Source organism: Oryctolagus cuniculus, chromosome 14 (assembly GCF_964237555.1).
Source record: "Oryctolagus cuniculus chromosome 14, mOryCun1.1, whole genome shotgun sequence".
NCBI classification, from domain to species: Eukaryota; Metazoa; Chordata; class Mammalia; order Lagomorpha; family Leporidae; genus Oryctolagus; species Oryctolagus cuniculus.
The window spans coordinates 3,020,568-3,035,228 of record NC_091445.1 but is presented as its reverse complement, the minus strand read 5'-3'; the positions used below and the strand labels follow the sequence as shown (position 1 = coordinate 3,035,228).

Below are 14,661 nucleotides of genomic sequence, written 5' to 3'. Positions count from 1 at the left end.
TCCTGTTACTGGCCCTGGGAGGCAGCGGAAGATGGCCCAAGTACTTGGGTTCTGCCACCCACATTGAAGACCCAGATGGAGTCCCTGGCTCCTGGCCGTTGTAGATGTTTGAGGAGTGATCCAGCTGATGAAAACCGGTTTCTGTCTCTTTATTCCTGTCATTTTGTTTTCCAAATAAATACATCAATATTAAAAACAAAACAAAATCTGTCTTTGTATCCTAGGGGTTTACAATGTATTTTTTTTAAGTTTTTTTTTTTTTTTTGACAGGCAGAGTGGACAGTGAGAGAGAGAGAGAGAGAGAAAGGTCTTCCTTTTGCCGTTGGTTCACCCTCCAATGCCTGCCGCGGCCGGCACACTGCGGCCGGCGCACCGCGCTGATCCGATGGCAGGAGCCAGGTGCTTCTCCTGGTCTCCCATGGGGTGCAGGGCCCAAGCACTTGGGCCATCCTCCACTGCACTCCCTGGCCACAGCAGAGAGCTGGCCTGGAAGAGGGGCAACCGGGACAGAATCCGGCACCCCGACCGGGACTAGAACCCGGTGTGCCGGCGCTGCAAGGCGGAGGATTAGCCTAGTGAGCCGCGGCGCCGGCCTTTTTAAAGTTTTACATATTTATTTGAGAGGTATAAGACAGAGAAAGCTCTCACCTGCCAGTTCACTTTCCAAATGCCAGCAACAGCTCAGACTTCGGTGGACCAAAGCCAGGACTTTGAAACTCAATTTAGGTCTACCATGTAGGTAGCAGGAACCCAAGTACTTGAGCCATCACTACTCTCTTAGGGTCTACACCAGCAGGGAGCTAGAATCAGAATGAGTCAGAATTCACATCCAGCCACTCGCATGTGAAAGCTAGTATCAAAAGTGGCCTCTCAGTTGCTAGGCCAAACACCTGCCTGCCCCTTAAAAGGATTCTGAAGGGGAGAGGGATTTGATAAAGAGAAAAACCAGGGCAGCAGTTACAGACAGGAGCTATAACCGAAGGCCTCTAATTTCTGAACGTTCAACAGCAACCTCCACTTTCCCAGTGGCCAAGAATAGCTTTCAACAGGAGAGGCATTTGGTCTGACTCTCACAAGAAGGGTGACACTTATTTGGGGGCGAACCAATGGAAAAAGGAAGACCTTCCTCTCTCTCTCTCTCTCTGTCTCTCTCTCTCTCTCTCTCTGTCTCTGTCTCTCTCTCACTTTCTAACTCTGCCTGTCCAAAAAAAAAAAAAAAAAAAGTGGGGGGGGGGTGAAACTTAACCCCCAAAAAAAGGCATGGGGGGGAGGGGGCAGGTCCTGGATAACAGAATTAAAACAGAAATGGACACAGTGAGTTCCACAATTAATGGGTAAAGAGCTTTCTAGAATGAACGGGTTCCTGGAGAACAGCGTGAGCTAAGAGTAGCAGGTAAGCGAGATGCAGATGACCCTAAGCGCCAGGAATATGGACTCAGTATGCAGGATGATGGTGAGTGATGGAGGTTCCGCTTGCTGCTCTGTGTTGTTAGGCAGGGCCGCAGAGATGGATATAAAGGTACGAAGCAGGCTTTAAAGAAGTCTGGGAGCAAGGCTACACTGCAAGAAAAACACTAGAAGAGATCTACACCCGGTTCAGGGAAGAAGTAACAAGACTGACCCAGTCAAGTGGGTGCAGAAAGCAGTCCCAGAACAAGGGAGCAGGTCCTCAGTTCACATGTTTCTAGGGAACACTGAGTCAGTCCGCACTCACTATCAGTGCACCCATCACTGCTTCTTTCTCTCATGCTGAAAAAAATCCCTATAAAAATCAACCATGTAGCATAATCAGTGGCTTCCCAAAATCAACAAATACCTAATCTGGAAGAACCAACTCACTCTAGGAATTGATGGGATGAGGCAAACTCCAGGAAACAGACTCCAAAGAGCCAGAGCCGGCATCTGGGACAGCAGGCAGAGGATGTGCCACGCTAACAGACCCAACAGGGGAAGGCAGGGCATCCAGGGCCAAGGGGGAGTGAGACCTGCGGAGCAGGGCTCTGGACTGGGAGACGACCACAGAGCAGGAGACGGACATTTCACTGCGATCCCAGGGGTGCGCACACACACACACCAAACACCAGCTGTAAAAACCACCTGCTCATCTGTTACCTGGGAAACTGAAGAATCAACAACTTACAGAAACTCAGATACTATACACACACATTTTTCCAACATAGCACAATGACCCCAAAGGAATTAGACTACATCCAGCCCTTCTGCACTTTTCCAGGGAGGGCATCAGAAAAGGAGTTCAGGGTCATGAGAAGAGAGGTTTGCAGCAATGCAGCTGTCCTCTGGTGAGGGCAGGCAATGAGGGCCTAAACCTCGGCCAGCTCCTGCTGCGATGGCCTCACCCTGCACAAGGGCGCGCTGAGAGGCTCAGTCAGCTTGCCCACCTACACTGCATCTACACACAGCTCAGGGAGATGAAACCGCTCACTGCACATCACGGGCTTGGTCTTCCCTGCAGTCAGAACACCTCCCAGGCCCACTGTCGCCCCTATTAGAGGGCAGGACGCCAAGTCTGTTAGTGCCATATGCCACACACGACACGCCATGAGGCTGGTCCACACGTGTGCCCTGACGACTACAATGCGGCGCACAGCGGGCCTCACAGGGCTTCCCTTTCCAAGAACAAAAGAGGGGAGGGGGTGAGGAGAAGACCAGATGGGCAGGTGAAGATAGTGACACCAACGGGCCTGGCCCTACACAGGCTCAGGCCAAGGTGTGTGTCCTAGTTTTTAACAGTCCTTAAAAATTTCAGTTGAAAAAAAATTTCATTTTTTTAAAAAAGACTTATTTATTTTAAAGGCAGAGTTACAGAGAGGCAGAAAGAGAGCGAAAGAGAGAGAGAGAAAGGTGTCTTCCACCCACTGGTTCACTTCTGAAATGGCTCGAATGGCCAGAGCTGCGCCAATCTGAAGCTAGCAGCTTCTTCTGGGTCTCCCACACGGGTGCAGGGGCCCAAAGACTTAAATCATCTTCTACTGCTTTCCCAGGCCATAGCAGAGAGCTGGATCGGAGGAGGAGCAGCCGGGAATAGAACCGGCACCCACATGAGATGCCAGCACTGCAGGTAGTGGATTCACCCACTACAGCACAGCACCGGACACAAAAATTTCAATCTTAAAAACAGAAAATGACTTACAGGATATAATGAAAATTGTTTTCATATAGCTACACAATGTTTGCTATTTTAAATAACTACTACAAAAGAAAAGCCTTGGAGGCTGGCAGTCGGTACAGTGGCTGGGATGTCACCTGGGATGCCTGCAGCCGTCTCGGAGCGCTTGGGTTTGAGTCATGGCTCTACTTCTGATTTCAGCTTCCTGCTGGAGCTCTGTGGGCGATCCTGTGTCTACCTGGGAGACTGCCCATGTAGGGGCTTAACCTGACTGTTGGCAAATTTTCCCCACCCCCGCCAATCAAGTAAACCGCTCCTGAGGCCGGCACCGCAGCTCACTAGGCTAATCCTCTGCCTGCGGCGCCAGCACCCTGGGTTCTAGTCCCGGTTGGGGTGCCAGGTTTTGTCCCAATTGCTCCTCTTCCAGTCCAGCTCTCTGCTGTGGTCCGGGAGTGCAGTGGAGGATGGCCAAAGTGCTTGGGCCCTGCACCCCATGGGAGACCAGGAGAAGCACCTGGCTCCTGGCTTCAGATCATCACAGTGTGCTGGCCACAGCGGCCATTTAGGGGGTGAACCAACGGAAAGAAAACCTTTCTCTCTCTCACTGTCTAACTCTGCCTGTCTAAATAAATAAATAAATAAACTGCTCCCGAGTGTGGTCCAGGCCAATCAGGAAGGTTATGTAGCCTACGTGACCTTCAAGCTGATTGGAGAAGCATAGCGGCGCCATGTGGGCTCAGTCCTATAGAACCAGTGTTGCCCTGAAGCAGCTACGCCCCAGAAGGTGCGCGTGGTCGTTAATAAAGTGGACACGTTCACTGGAACTTGTCTCCGGTGCTTGTTGTGGAAGCGCGCCGTGCCCCACCTTCCCAGCAGTGTGAGCCTTGCAGAGCTCACTCCGGAAGGCAGCAGGTGACAGCTCCAGTTGCTGGCTTCCTGCCACCCTAAGAGACCCAGACTGAGTTCCAGGTTCCTGGCTATGGAATGGCCCAGCCCAACTGTGGTGGGCATTTGGGGAATGTCAGAATATAGGTCTAGCTAGAAAGAATCCACACAAGTCTTTGTAGTAACACGGAAGGCGCTGTCTCCCAATCACTGAATAAATGGCTGGTACTGGAGGCCGCCAAAGGCTGATGCTTCCTGCCTCCCTAGTAGTTATCCCACTGCAACGTCTGCAAGTCAACTGCACTGAGGGCTGCACGGTATGCTGACAAACAGAAGAGGAACACAGGGAAAATGCAGAGAGCTATCAGCACAGCTGACGTTAGGAAATACTGGAATCACAATTATACCCAAGCACAAGACGGATCACGTGACCCCGGGTCCCGTAACAGCATGTACAGGAAGTGGCACAAGATGGATCACATGGCCAGCGCCGCAGCTCACTAGGCTAATCCTCTGCCTTGCGGCGCCGGCACACCAGGTTCTAGTCCCGGTCGGGGCGCCGGATTCTGTCCTGATTGCCCCTCTTCCAGGCCAGCTCTCTGCTGTGGCCAGGGAGTGCAGTGGAGGATGGCCCAAGTGCTTGGGCCCTGCACCCCATGGGAGACCAGGATAAGTACCTGGCTCCTGCCATCGGATCAGCGTGGTGCGCCTGCCGCGGCAGCCATTGGAGGGTGAACCAACGGAAAAGGAAGACCTTTCTCTCTGTCTCTCTCTCTGTCCACTCTGCCTGTCAAAAAAATAAAAATAAAAAAAAAAGATGGATCACATGACCCCAAGTCCCCTAACAGCACGCACAGGAAGCGGCTTGTGTGCACTGCAGTAGGAGCTCCTTCCGAGCCCCACTGGTTGCTCCTTTCTGTGCTGTTTTAACAAAGTTTTTATATGGGACAAATGAAAAAATTCAGTATTAACTTTTTATCTGCTTAAAAGGCAGTGACTGGGGCTGGGGTAGGAGTTGGGGGAGTGGTACAAGGCTGGTTCCCCCGGCTGGTTCTCTCCAGATTCCTGCCGGAGCCAGGGCTGGGCCAAAGCAAAGCCAAGAGCCCCCACATGGGTGCAGGCACCCGAGCACTCAGGCTGTCACTGGCTGCCCTCCCAGGACCCATTAGCAGGAAGCGGGGAGGGCAGAGCAGCAGGGACTGGAACCAGGCATTCCAACAAGGGATGCAAGCCTCCGGAGCAGCAGCTTAACCCACTGTGCCACAACACCTGTGCCTCGTTTGCAAGCATCTGACACGCTGGGCGCCAGCTTCTGCTACAGCAAACCTGGTCTTTAGCACAAACAGCATGGATCTGGGAGGAGCCCAGCAGTCAACTAGCATGGTGGGAAACAAGGAGAAGCAGATGTAGAACAATCGTGGTAATAAAGGCGATATTTACTGAGGGTCTCTCTCTGCCAGGCACCGCGCAGCCACTCGTACACTCTTTCAATTCCCCCTAACAACTTCTGATGTAGGTGAAGCTGCTATGACACTTCGGAGGTGAGTAACTACAAGCAGAGGCTCACAGAGGTGCCAAAACTTAAGCTGCTGGGAAACAGAAAGGGTGGGCCCCTACAGCCCAGCTCGAGCCCAAACCACTGGTCCAGATGGCCTCCTCTACTCATGCCGGTCTATTCTTTTATCCGTTTCTTAAGTCTGGGGAGACCGAAAATATAATGAAATGTCATGGAAAGATAAACTGAACAGAGCAATGGAAGAATAGTGCAGACAAGACAGAGAACAAAATTGTAATTTTATAATTTCATCCAACTTCCCATTTCTAAACTCAGAAATATGCTGATTATTTCAGATAGGGAACACCTGTTCCCGAGGCAGGCATTTAGCCCAGCTTCCTGCCAATGCAGACCCTAGGAGGCAGCAGGCGACTGCTCAAGCAGTTGGGCCCCTGTCACCCACACAGAGACCTGGATGGAGTTCCTGGCTCCCAGCCCTGGCCCCAGCCCCAACCATTGCAGGCACTTGGGGAGTGAACCAGCAGGTGGTAGCTCCTTCTCTTTGTCTACCTCTCAAATAACAAAATAAAATTTAAAAAAAAAAAAAAAAAAAGGCAACTGTTCCTCTCCCAAACTCCCTTATGATAATTTCCACCAACATAGATAGACAGTGTTACTTCAAGCTTTAGGTCTCAGAAAGCTACAAACAGTAGAGTAAAAGCAGCTAAGAGCCAACTCCAAGGCCCTCCAAGGAGCCAAACTTTATAAACTCACTGTTGACAAAACAGTCCTCCTAGCACACTTCACAGGCATGCTAGCGTATCATCTCCTTTTTGTAAAATAATGAACGCTATCCATTCCCACCTAACTTCCAGGTCTAAACACTGCCACTGCTAAGTCGATTCATCCCTCTCAATCTTTCAAAAATATTATTTGAGAGGCAGAAAGAGAAAGCTCCCAACTGCTGGTCACTCACCGAATACCCAACCAAATAACCAACAGCAGGGCCAACCTGGGGCTGATGCTGGGAATCAGGACCCAGTTCAGGTTTCCTCCACATGGGTGACAAGAATGTAAATCCGTGAGCCCTTGCCCAGGGTCTGCAGGGACAGGAAGCCAGGGCTGGGCACACGCATGAGCCCCTGCCCAGGGTCTGCAGGGACAGGAAGCCAGGGCTGGGTACACGCGTGAGCCCCTGTCCAGGGTCTGCAGGGACAGGAAGCCAGGGCTGGGTACACGCGTGAGCCCCTGTCCAGGGTCTGCAGGGACAGGAAGCCAGGGCTGGGCACACACGTGAGCCCCTGTCCAGGGTCTGCAGGGACAGGAAGCCAGGGCTGGGCACACGCGTGAGCCCCTGTCCAGGGTCTGCAGGGACAGGAAGCCAGGGCTGGGCACACGCGTGAGCCCCTGCCCAGGGTCTGCAGGGACAGGAAGCCAGGGCTGGGCACATGCGTGAGCCCCTGTCCAGGGTCTGCAGGGACAGGAAGCCAGGGCTGGGCACATGCGTGAGCCCCTGTCCAGGGTCTGCAGGGACAGGAAGCCAGGGCTGGGGGCTGGGTACAGAATCCATGGGGCATCCTCAGCAGACCAAATACCTGCCAAAGTCCTCGTCAACCCCACTAGTCATGACCTTTCCATTTTCCTGTAGCAACCCCAACCCCAACACCAATTCACATCACCTGATATAGAAGAAAGAGGCAAGATTCCCAAACTAAAATATAGCTAGAGATGCTACCACACATCGGGACTATCCCCTCGGACTTCCTGGCCTAGTGAGAACGATTTAGCCAGTAAGGAAGATGACTGTTTATTTAGTCCAGTTATGAGGGTACAGAAAAGTTCATGATTAAATTCAATATCACAGACTATTTTAAATGGGAATAAAATCTGAGAGCAGGAAGAAAGGGGTCAATTTCAGGCCTCTGCTTAGACTACAACAAATCCCCTAATTTTACTGAGGGGAGGAAAAAAAAAGGTGTTAGGAAATGTTAGAGGGAAAGTAAGTTCTGTCAAGTAAGACATCTTACTTTAAAGATGCCTGTGAAAACTTTTACAGAAAATGATCGCACCACCTAAACAAGCCCACTCCCGGCCGTGCTAATGTGGAGCAGGACGCACAAGAGAACATTTGAGCGCTGCTATAAACTTGCTCCCGCTCTACCCACATGAGAAAAGCGTGTGCGCTCTGAGTCAGTGCTCTGCATGCCAAACATGGAGGCACAGACTTAGACTAGCCTCCTCTGGTGTCACAATACTCCACCCCAGACAAAACAGGTGTGCACGGTAAATGCTCACGGAGTTCTCCAACTACAGTCATCTGCAGGCACTGTGGGTTTCTGTCCAGGGTTGAGACAATGACCACAGATGTCATTTTGGCAAAGTTACCAGTGAGCCTTGCTGCTTCACTACAGAGGTGGGGAGAGGCCAGCAGTGCAGAGGCAGGAGGAATCGGATAGGCCTGGACTAGAACCCAGTTCTCTCCCCTGCTGGATGTGGCAAATGCACCTAAGTTCAGGACAGATGCTTAGAGCAGAAGTTAGGGTGCTGGTTCAGATGCCCCATCCCACACTGCAGCGCCAGAGTCAGCTGCCCAGTCCTGGCTCCTGACTCCAACTTCCTGCTAACACAGACCCTGGATGGTGGCAGGGATGCCTCGGGTAACTGGGTTCCTCGAGCCAAGCAGGACCTGAGCTGTGTTCCTGGCCCAGTCCTCGCAGGCCTTAGGCTGACATGAAGACTAGTGTTAACAAAAGTTCAGCGTTATCAAGTATGCGCCAGGTGCCTTTCAAGCAAATAAATATTTCCAGACTGAGAGCAGTTACGGGTGAGCATCTGGGAAATGGAGATGGCTAACGGTGTGTGTGACACAGCAATCCTGCCACCCACCGTCTCCTGATACACACACAGCCCTCTTCCACACGGTACTGACGTCTGTGGACTCTGCTGTGGACAGGGCGAGTGTCAGGTGATGCTGCACGGGCAGTGTGAACCAGTGGTCAGGAAGGCGGCCGCACTTGCCTGGGAGCACGGATTCTTCTCCCCACTCACCTCCTGTCAGTGCTACAAAAAACAACCACAGCTGGTTTGACCCAGGAATGAAAACAATAACTAGTATCAAAATCAGTACTTCAAAGGCCTCCAGCTTTCCAGTCTTTCATCACCATCTTAAGAACCCCACAAAGTCCACTTAGCAGTCTGCCCTATTTTCAAAGAACCAGCCCAAGCACCGGCCTCCCCCCTCGCAGCGCCTGCTGTGCAGCCCAGCAGCTCCCTGGCTGCAGTCAGCAAGTCCTTCCCCAGCCGGCCTCCACCACCTGCTGATACCCAGTTCTGGCTTCCTGGCCCCAAGGAAGGTGGACCCCAGTGTCCGTAGCTGGATTTCAGCAGGGCTCCACGACCAGCAGGGAGAAGGAATGGTGACAAGCCAGGCTCTCCTCTGCTGACCAACCTTGGCACGCAGAACTGCTGCTACTGAGCCATTTTAGGACACAAAGGAAAACCACGCCTGGGCACTGTCAACATAAACCTGTCCTCCATCCCTAGGCAACCTCCCTCCACTAAAACACAACAGGCAGGCGGCCCTCACCTCGTGCCTGTCAGAATTAATTTGAAACAAGACGAGTTGTTTTACTTTAAAAGCCACATGACTGAGCTGATGGAATTTTAAAATAATGCCACTCTCTGTCCTCAGCCGTGGAGCCTGCCGACCTTCCAGTGTCTCAGTGAAGGCACACAGGCCTTGGCATCAAGACAAGCCACAGGCGGTAAAGCCACCACCGGTGATGCCAGCATCCTGTGGCAGCACTGGTTGGGGTCCCAGCTGCTCCACTTCTGATCCAGCTCCCTGCTGATGAGCCTGCAAAGCAGCAGATCCCACCCAAGTGGGACGGCCAGATCAAGTTTCAGTGGGAGACACGGGGTGGAGTTCAGGCTCCTGGTTTCAGCCCGGCTCAGCTGCTCTGTTGCCATCTGGGGAGTGAACCAGCAGGTGGAAGATCTTTCTCTTCCCTGTCTGCCTTTCAAATAAAACAAGTCTTTACAACCAAAACAAAACAAAAACATCCCCAACAAAGGTGGACCGGCTTCCTCAGGCTCACTTCCCAGGACTGCCAGGCACCCCCAGCCCCACTCCGCAGACCCTGGGCACAGGTAGGGCTCCTCAGAAACCCACCCACCACGCAGCCTTGCACGAGCGCTGTCCTCTGCTGCCTTAGCTGTCCTGTCAGTGACACCCCTTCTCCCCACTCATGCCCACTCACGGACGGATGCTCTCTCTCTGTCCCTCCTCTTCTAACTCTGCCTTTCAAATAAATAAAAATAAATCTTAAAAAAAAAAAAAAAAAAAAAAAAAAAAAAAAAAAAAAACCACACACGGTGCCGAGGCCTGGCAGACCAGACACGAGTCTGGCTGAGCCCAGCGCAGAGCTGATCTGAGTCTGGGGGTTCCTTGGCTGCAGAGCCCATGCCAGGCGCCGCACGGCTGCTGTGGCAGGTGTCTCCAAGGACGGGCAGCTGGCAGGAGCCAGGCAGTGTGAAGAGCCCAGAGCCGGCCTGTCTCTACAGAGGCTGCAGGCAACGCACAGCCCAGGCAAGCAGAGAGGATGCTTCTCTGTGGGTGCCAGGCACTCTTCATCTTACGGAGACCTTGAGATGCCCTGTCAGCATTCCCACGTCCTGGCTGTCACGAGGTCATAACAAGTGGTGAGCCCTACCTCAAACCCAGGTCTTTCCCACTGAGCTGCGGCAGGCTTCCTACTGTGCACCCCACATGTGCTCGCAATGGCGGTCTCCACTGGGCGGGAATCAGCGTTCAGTACATCAACCCCTCCTACTATCTGCCCTTACAGAGAAACCCGGTCAAAGCCAACCTCCAGCACCACCAAGCCGAGCACACACGCCCTACTGTGAACGGGAATCTGCTCAGTGGCCACCGCCCAGAGGGGCCTTGGTAGCTCTGGCATCCCTGTGGGACCGTGTGCCTGCTGTACACACCGCACTTCCCACTGTCAACCCTGGAAAACTCCATGACACACCTGCCTGGAAACAATTTCACATTTACACTGACAAGCAATTCACACAAAACATGTATATACTTTGTAGTATGCAATCTTACAACTCTGTCACCTAAAAATATTCCCATTAACACTGCATAAATTCTAAATCCTCACAAATTTTAATTTCCAGTCAGTTAACCAAATTTGTGACTCATTAACAAGAACTTTTAGCAGAAAATCTAAGGCTTAATTCTTCAATATTCTACTGGACAAAGATAGGGGAATACTTCTCAGTGACCCCGTGATAAATCATCAGGGTGTTCCAAAATCAAACTTCAAGAAGGGTGTGCCCCAAGCTTGCAAAGCAGGCAATTCTAGCGGTGACAAAAGGGTCAGCGCTCGGCGCAGCAGGCACAGCCTGCAACGCCAGCATCCCACGCGGGACCCAGCGGCTCCTCCTCCAATCCCACTCCCTGCTAATGCACCTGGGAAAGCAGTGCTGGGTTCCCAAGCCTACACAGGAGACCTGGATGGAGTTCCAGACTCCTGGTCATTGCCATCACATCCGGGGAGTGCATGGGGGATGGAAGACCTCACTTACCTGCTCGCTCTCCCCCTTTCTTGGTAACTCTGCCTGTCAAATACATTAACAAACAAATACATCTTTGAAGAAATGCTATCACTAGCTCCACAAGCTAAACCAACTTGAAAACTGAAAATGAAAGACAATGAGTTCAAGAAATTACTAAACTCAGCAGAATACAGACATGACGTAGCTGCAGAAGCCAAACACAAGGGAGCCTCCTGTACACTTCTAACACCACGCCCCCGGCAGACATCACTAATCACACCACCCATCCGAGCCCCAGAATTTCTCAATTTAATCTCCCCTTAGAAATCAGCAAACCGGTCTGTTGTCCTCAATAGCTACTTTTCAAACACTGACCAAGGCAATCAGACAAAAAAAGAAACAATTTATTTTCAATGATTTACAATAAACTTCATTTGTTTTTAATTGTTTCCCAATGGCCTTAAAAAGTTAATTTTTTTTCTGTTGAAAATTTTACAGCCAATAGAATCTTAACTAGGAAAACACACTACTTAAAAATCTACAGTCACTCTAACAAGTCTTAGAAAACTACAGTTTCCAGAAGCTCACTTTCGACCTGCCTGAATTTAAAAACCACAGCCCCCTTTCAGTGTATCATTAAAGCTAGATGAGACAGGCCTACTCAGCCAGGGATTTAGAGTCTACTATGTATCTCTCTAAGTCGAGTAAAAAAGCAGCCCTGACCTTACTGCTGCCGCCAGGAAACCGCACAGAACGCTACAGCAAATCCTCCTGACACTTCCTTCCAAAAAGATGCTAGGGCAGACAGAGCCCAGAAGAGAAACAGCGAATTGCAGTCACATTTAGCACAAAGCAAACCCGTGGGAAGGAGCGAAAATCCGGATTCGGAAAGCGATAAGCGTACCGCGGTGTGAGGGGACATTTACTGCAGTCTAGCGCAGAACACCGCCCGGTACTACAGGGGAGCCGGGGGCTCGGCGCCCCGGCCCCCCGCGAGCCCCAACCAAGCCTTACACGCACCCGGGCCCATCTAGAGGAGAACACCGCCCGGTACTACAGGAGAGCCGGGGGCTCGGCGCCCCGGCCCCCCGCGAGCCCCAACCAAGCCTTACACGCACCCGGGCCCATCTAGAGGAGAACACCGCCCGGTACTACAGGAGAGCCGGGGGCTCGGCGCCCCGGCCCCCCGCGAGCCCCAAACAAGCCTTACACGCACCCGGGCCCATCTAGAGGAGAACACCGCCCGGTACTACAGGAGAGCCGGGGGCTCGGCGCCCCGGCCCCCCGCGAGCCCCAACCAAGCCTTACACGCACCCGGGCCCATCTAGAGGAGAACACCGCCCGGTACTACAGGAGAGCCGGGGGCTCGGCGCCCCGGCCCCCCGCGAGCCCCAACCAAGCCTTACACGCACCCGGGCCCATCTTGAGAACACCGCCCGGTACTACAGGAGAGCCGGGGGCTCGGCGCCCTGGCCCCCCGCGAGCCCCAAGCCTTACACGCACCCGGGCCCATCTAGAGAACACCGCCCGGTACTACAGGAGAGCCGGGCGCTCGGCGCCCCGGCCCCCCGCGAGCCCCAAACAAGCCTTACACGCACCCGGGTCCATCGTGCACAGGCCACAGGCTCTCCCGTGCACCTGAAGCTACGGAGGCCTGGCCTCACCTGCCCCGCGTACCTGCCTCCCGCTGCGCCCGCACTGACGCCCCCTGCCCCACGACCCTCGGTGCGGGCCAAACCCGCGCCGCCGCCGAGGGCTGGGGGCACCCGGCTGTCAGCGGCTCACGCGCAGAAAAGCGACCTCCAAGTCGGCTCGGGGCGCCCCGGGCGCACGGCGGCGGCACCCCCGTTCTCGGAGGCTCCCTCCGCGCCCCACCAGGCCGCGAGCGGACCCGGGGAGGGAACCCACACGCTTCCCAAGAGCCCGTCAGAGACCCAATTCAAGACGGCGAAGGGGGGACGGGAGGCAGCGGGCCCCGGCGCCCTGACCCGCGCGGCGCCCACCTCCTGGATGCGCTTCCGCGCCCGCTGCAGCACCTCCTCGTAGCCCTTCTGCCGCAGCTCGCTCAGGCTCTCGTAGTACTCCTCGGGGTCGTCGCTCTCCGTGAACAGCACCTGCGAGAGGATCTTCCAGCCGCAGGTGTCCAGCCCGTGGCCCAGGTACACCTGCAGCTGGTAGCACAGCGCGTCCACCTCCTGCTCGGTCATCTCGGGCGCGCCCCCGAACAGCACGGTCCACATGCCCGACGGCTCCTCGGGGAACACCGGCAGGCACGGCTCCAGCTGCGAGTTCACCGAGCACAGCTGCTGGTGCACGGCGCGCAGGTCCTGGAAGGAGAAGAGCCCGGCCCAGCTGCACTCCTCGGCCGCGGGCTCCGGCTCGGCGGCGGGCGGCGGCGCCGCGTCCGCCTCGTCGTCACGCACCAGCTCCAGCACCTCGATCTCCTCCGAGGCCGCCCCGGAGGCGCCCACCACGCGCACCGTGGACGCCGGGGCCCCGCGAGGGCCGGCCTCCGGACAGGCCGCGCCGCGCCGGGGCCCGGGGCTGCGGAGCGGCGCCGCGGCGGCGGCGGCGGCGGGCGCCGCGGGCCGGGCCCTGGCCGCCGCGCCGCCCTGGCCGCGGGCCCCGTCGGCCTCGGCCCCGCCGGCCCGCGCGGCGGCCTGCTCCCGGGAGCCGCTCCTCTGCCGCTGCGCCGTGCGGTTGTGGCAGGTGATGGCGAACTTGCCCTCCACCTCGTTCCAGGCCACGATGAAGACGAACTTGTGCTTCTCGCGCCCGTCGAACACGTGAGGCCGCACGGCGACCCAGTCCGACTCGAGCGTCTCCTCGAGCGCGAACGACATGGCTCCGGCGCCGCGCCCGCTCACGCCCGCCGGGACCCCGCAGCCATCTTAGCGTCCGGCCCGGCTCCTTTGTGGCGCGGCTCCGGGGCAGACAATGCGCGTCCCGGAGCAGGCGGTTCACATGGTCCCGCGCGGCCGGGTCTCGGGCTCGGCCCGCGGCCGCCTCCCGCGCGAGGCCGCCGGACCGCGTCCGGGGGCTGAGGAGCCGGGGCCCGGGCCCGGGCCGGCGCCGTGCGTGTGTCCGCGCTGGCCCGGCCGGCCTGGCCGCCGCCGCCGCCGCCCCTGCGCCCGCCGACCTCCCGGAACCCGCCGGACAGAACGCCGCGTCTGCTAAACTCGGCGCCTCAGCATCGCCACAGTGTTGCCATTCGGCTGCTGACGTCGGCGGCTCCACGAGGGACGTAAACACGGGCACGTGCCGCACGCTGGTGACGCGGCGGCGGCGGCGCGCGCACCCGCCGCCCGGCCCCGCCCCCGCCCCGCCTCCGGCCCCGCCCGCGCGCGGAGGCCCCGCCTCCGGCTCCGCCCCTGCCGGCGCGCGGCGGCGCTCCCGGCTCTCGCGGTCCGCGCGCAGCCCCGCCCCCCGGCCCTGGAGCCCGCGGGGAGCGGCAGGTGCGCCCTGCGCACACACGGGGAGTCTGCGCCCCGCGGGGAAAGGGGCGCAAAGACGGAGGACCAGAGGCGTTTCGAACTCTGGGACCCTCGGCTGTCGGCCTGTCTGCGCTCGCCCGGAGGGAGGCCGCTGA

General features: G+C 55.9%; 1 protein-coding gene across 2 annotated transcripts in view; it reads right to left on the bottom strand.

Annotated features, from left to right (window-relative positions):
* The window catches only part of JMY (junction mediating and regulatory protein, p53 cofactor), a 75,323-nt gene extending 61,010 nt beyond the window's left edge, over nt 1-14,313 (bottom strand). The window contains exon 1 of one of the 2 annotated variants that reach the window (XM_070056325.1): nt 13,076-14,313. In XM_070056325.1, the coding sequence (XP_069912426.1) occupies nt 13,076-13,915 (840 nt within the window). In that variant the 5' untranslated portion in view covers nt 13,916-14,313. The remainder of the gene's footprint in view (nt 1-13,075) is intronic. The other variant, XM_070056324.1, reaches the window with a different exon arrangement.
* Nucleotides 14,314-14,661: the final 348 nt, after the last annotated feature.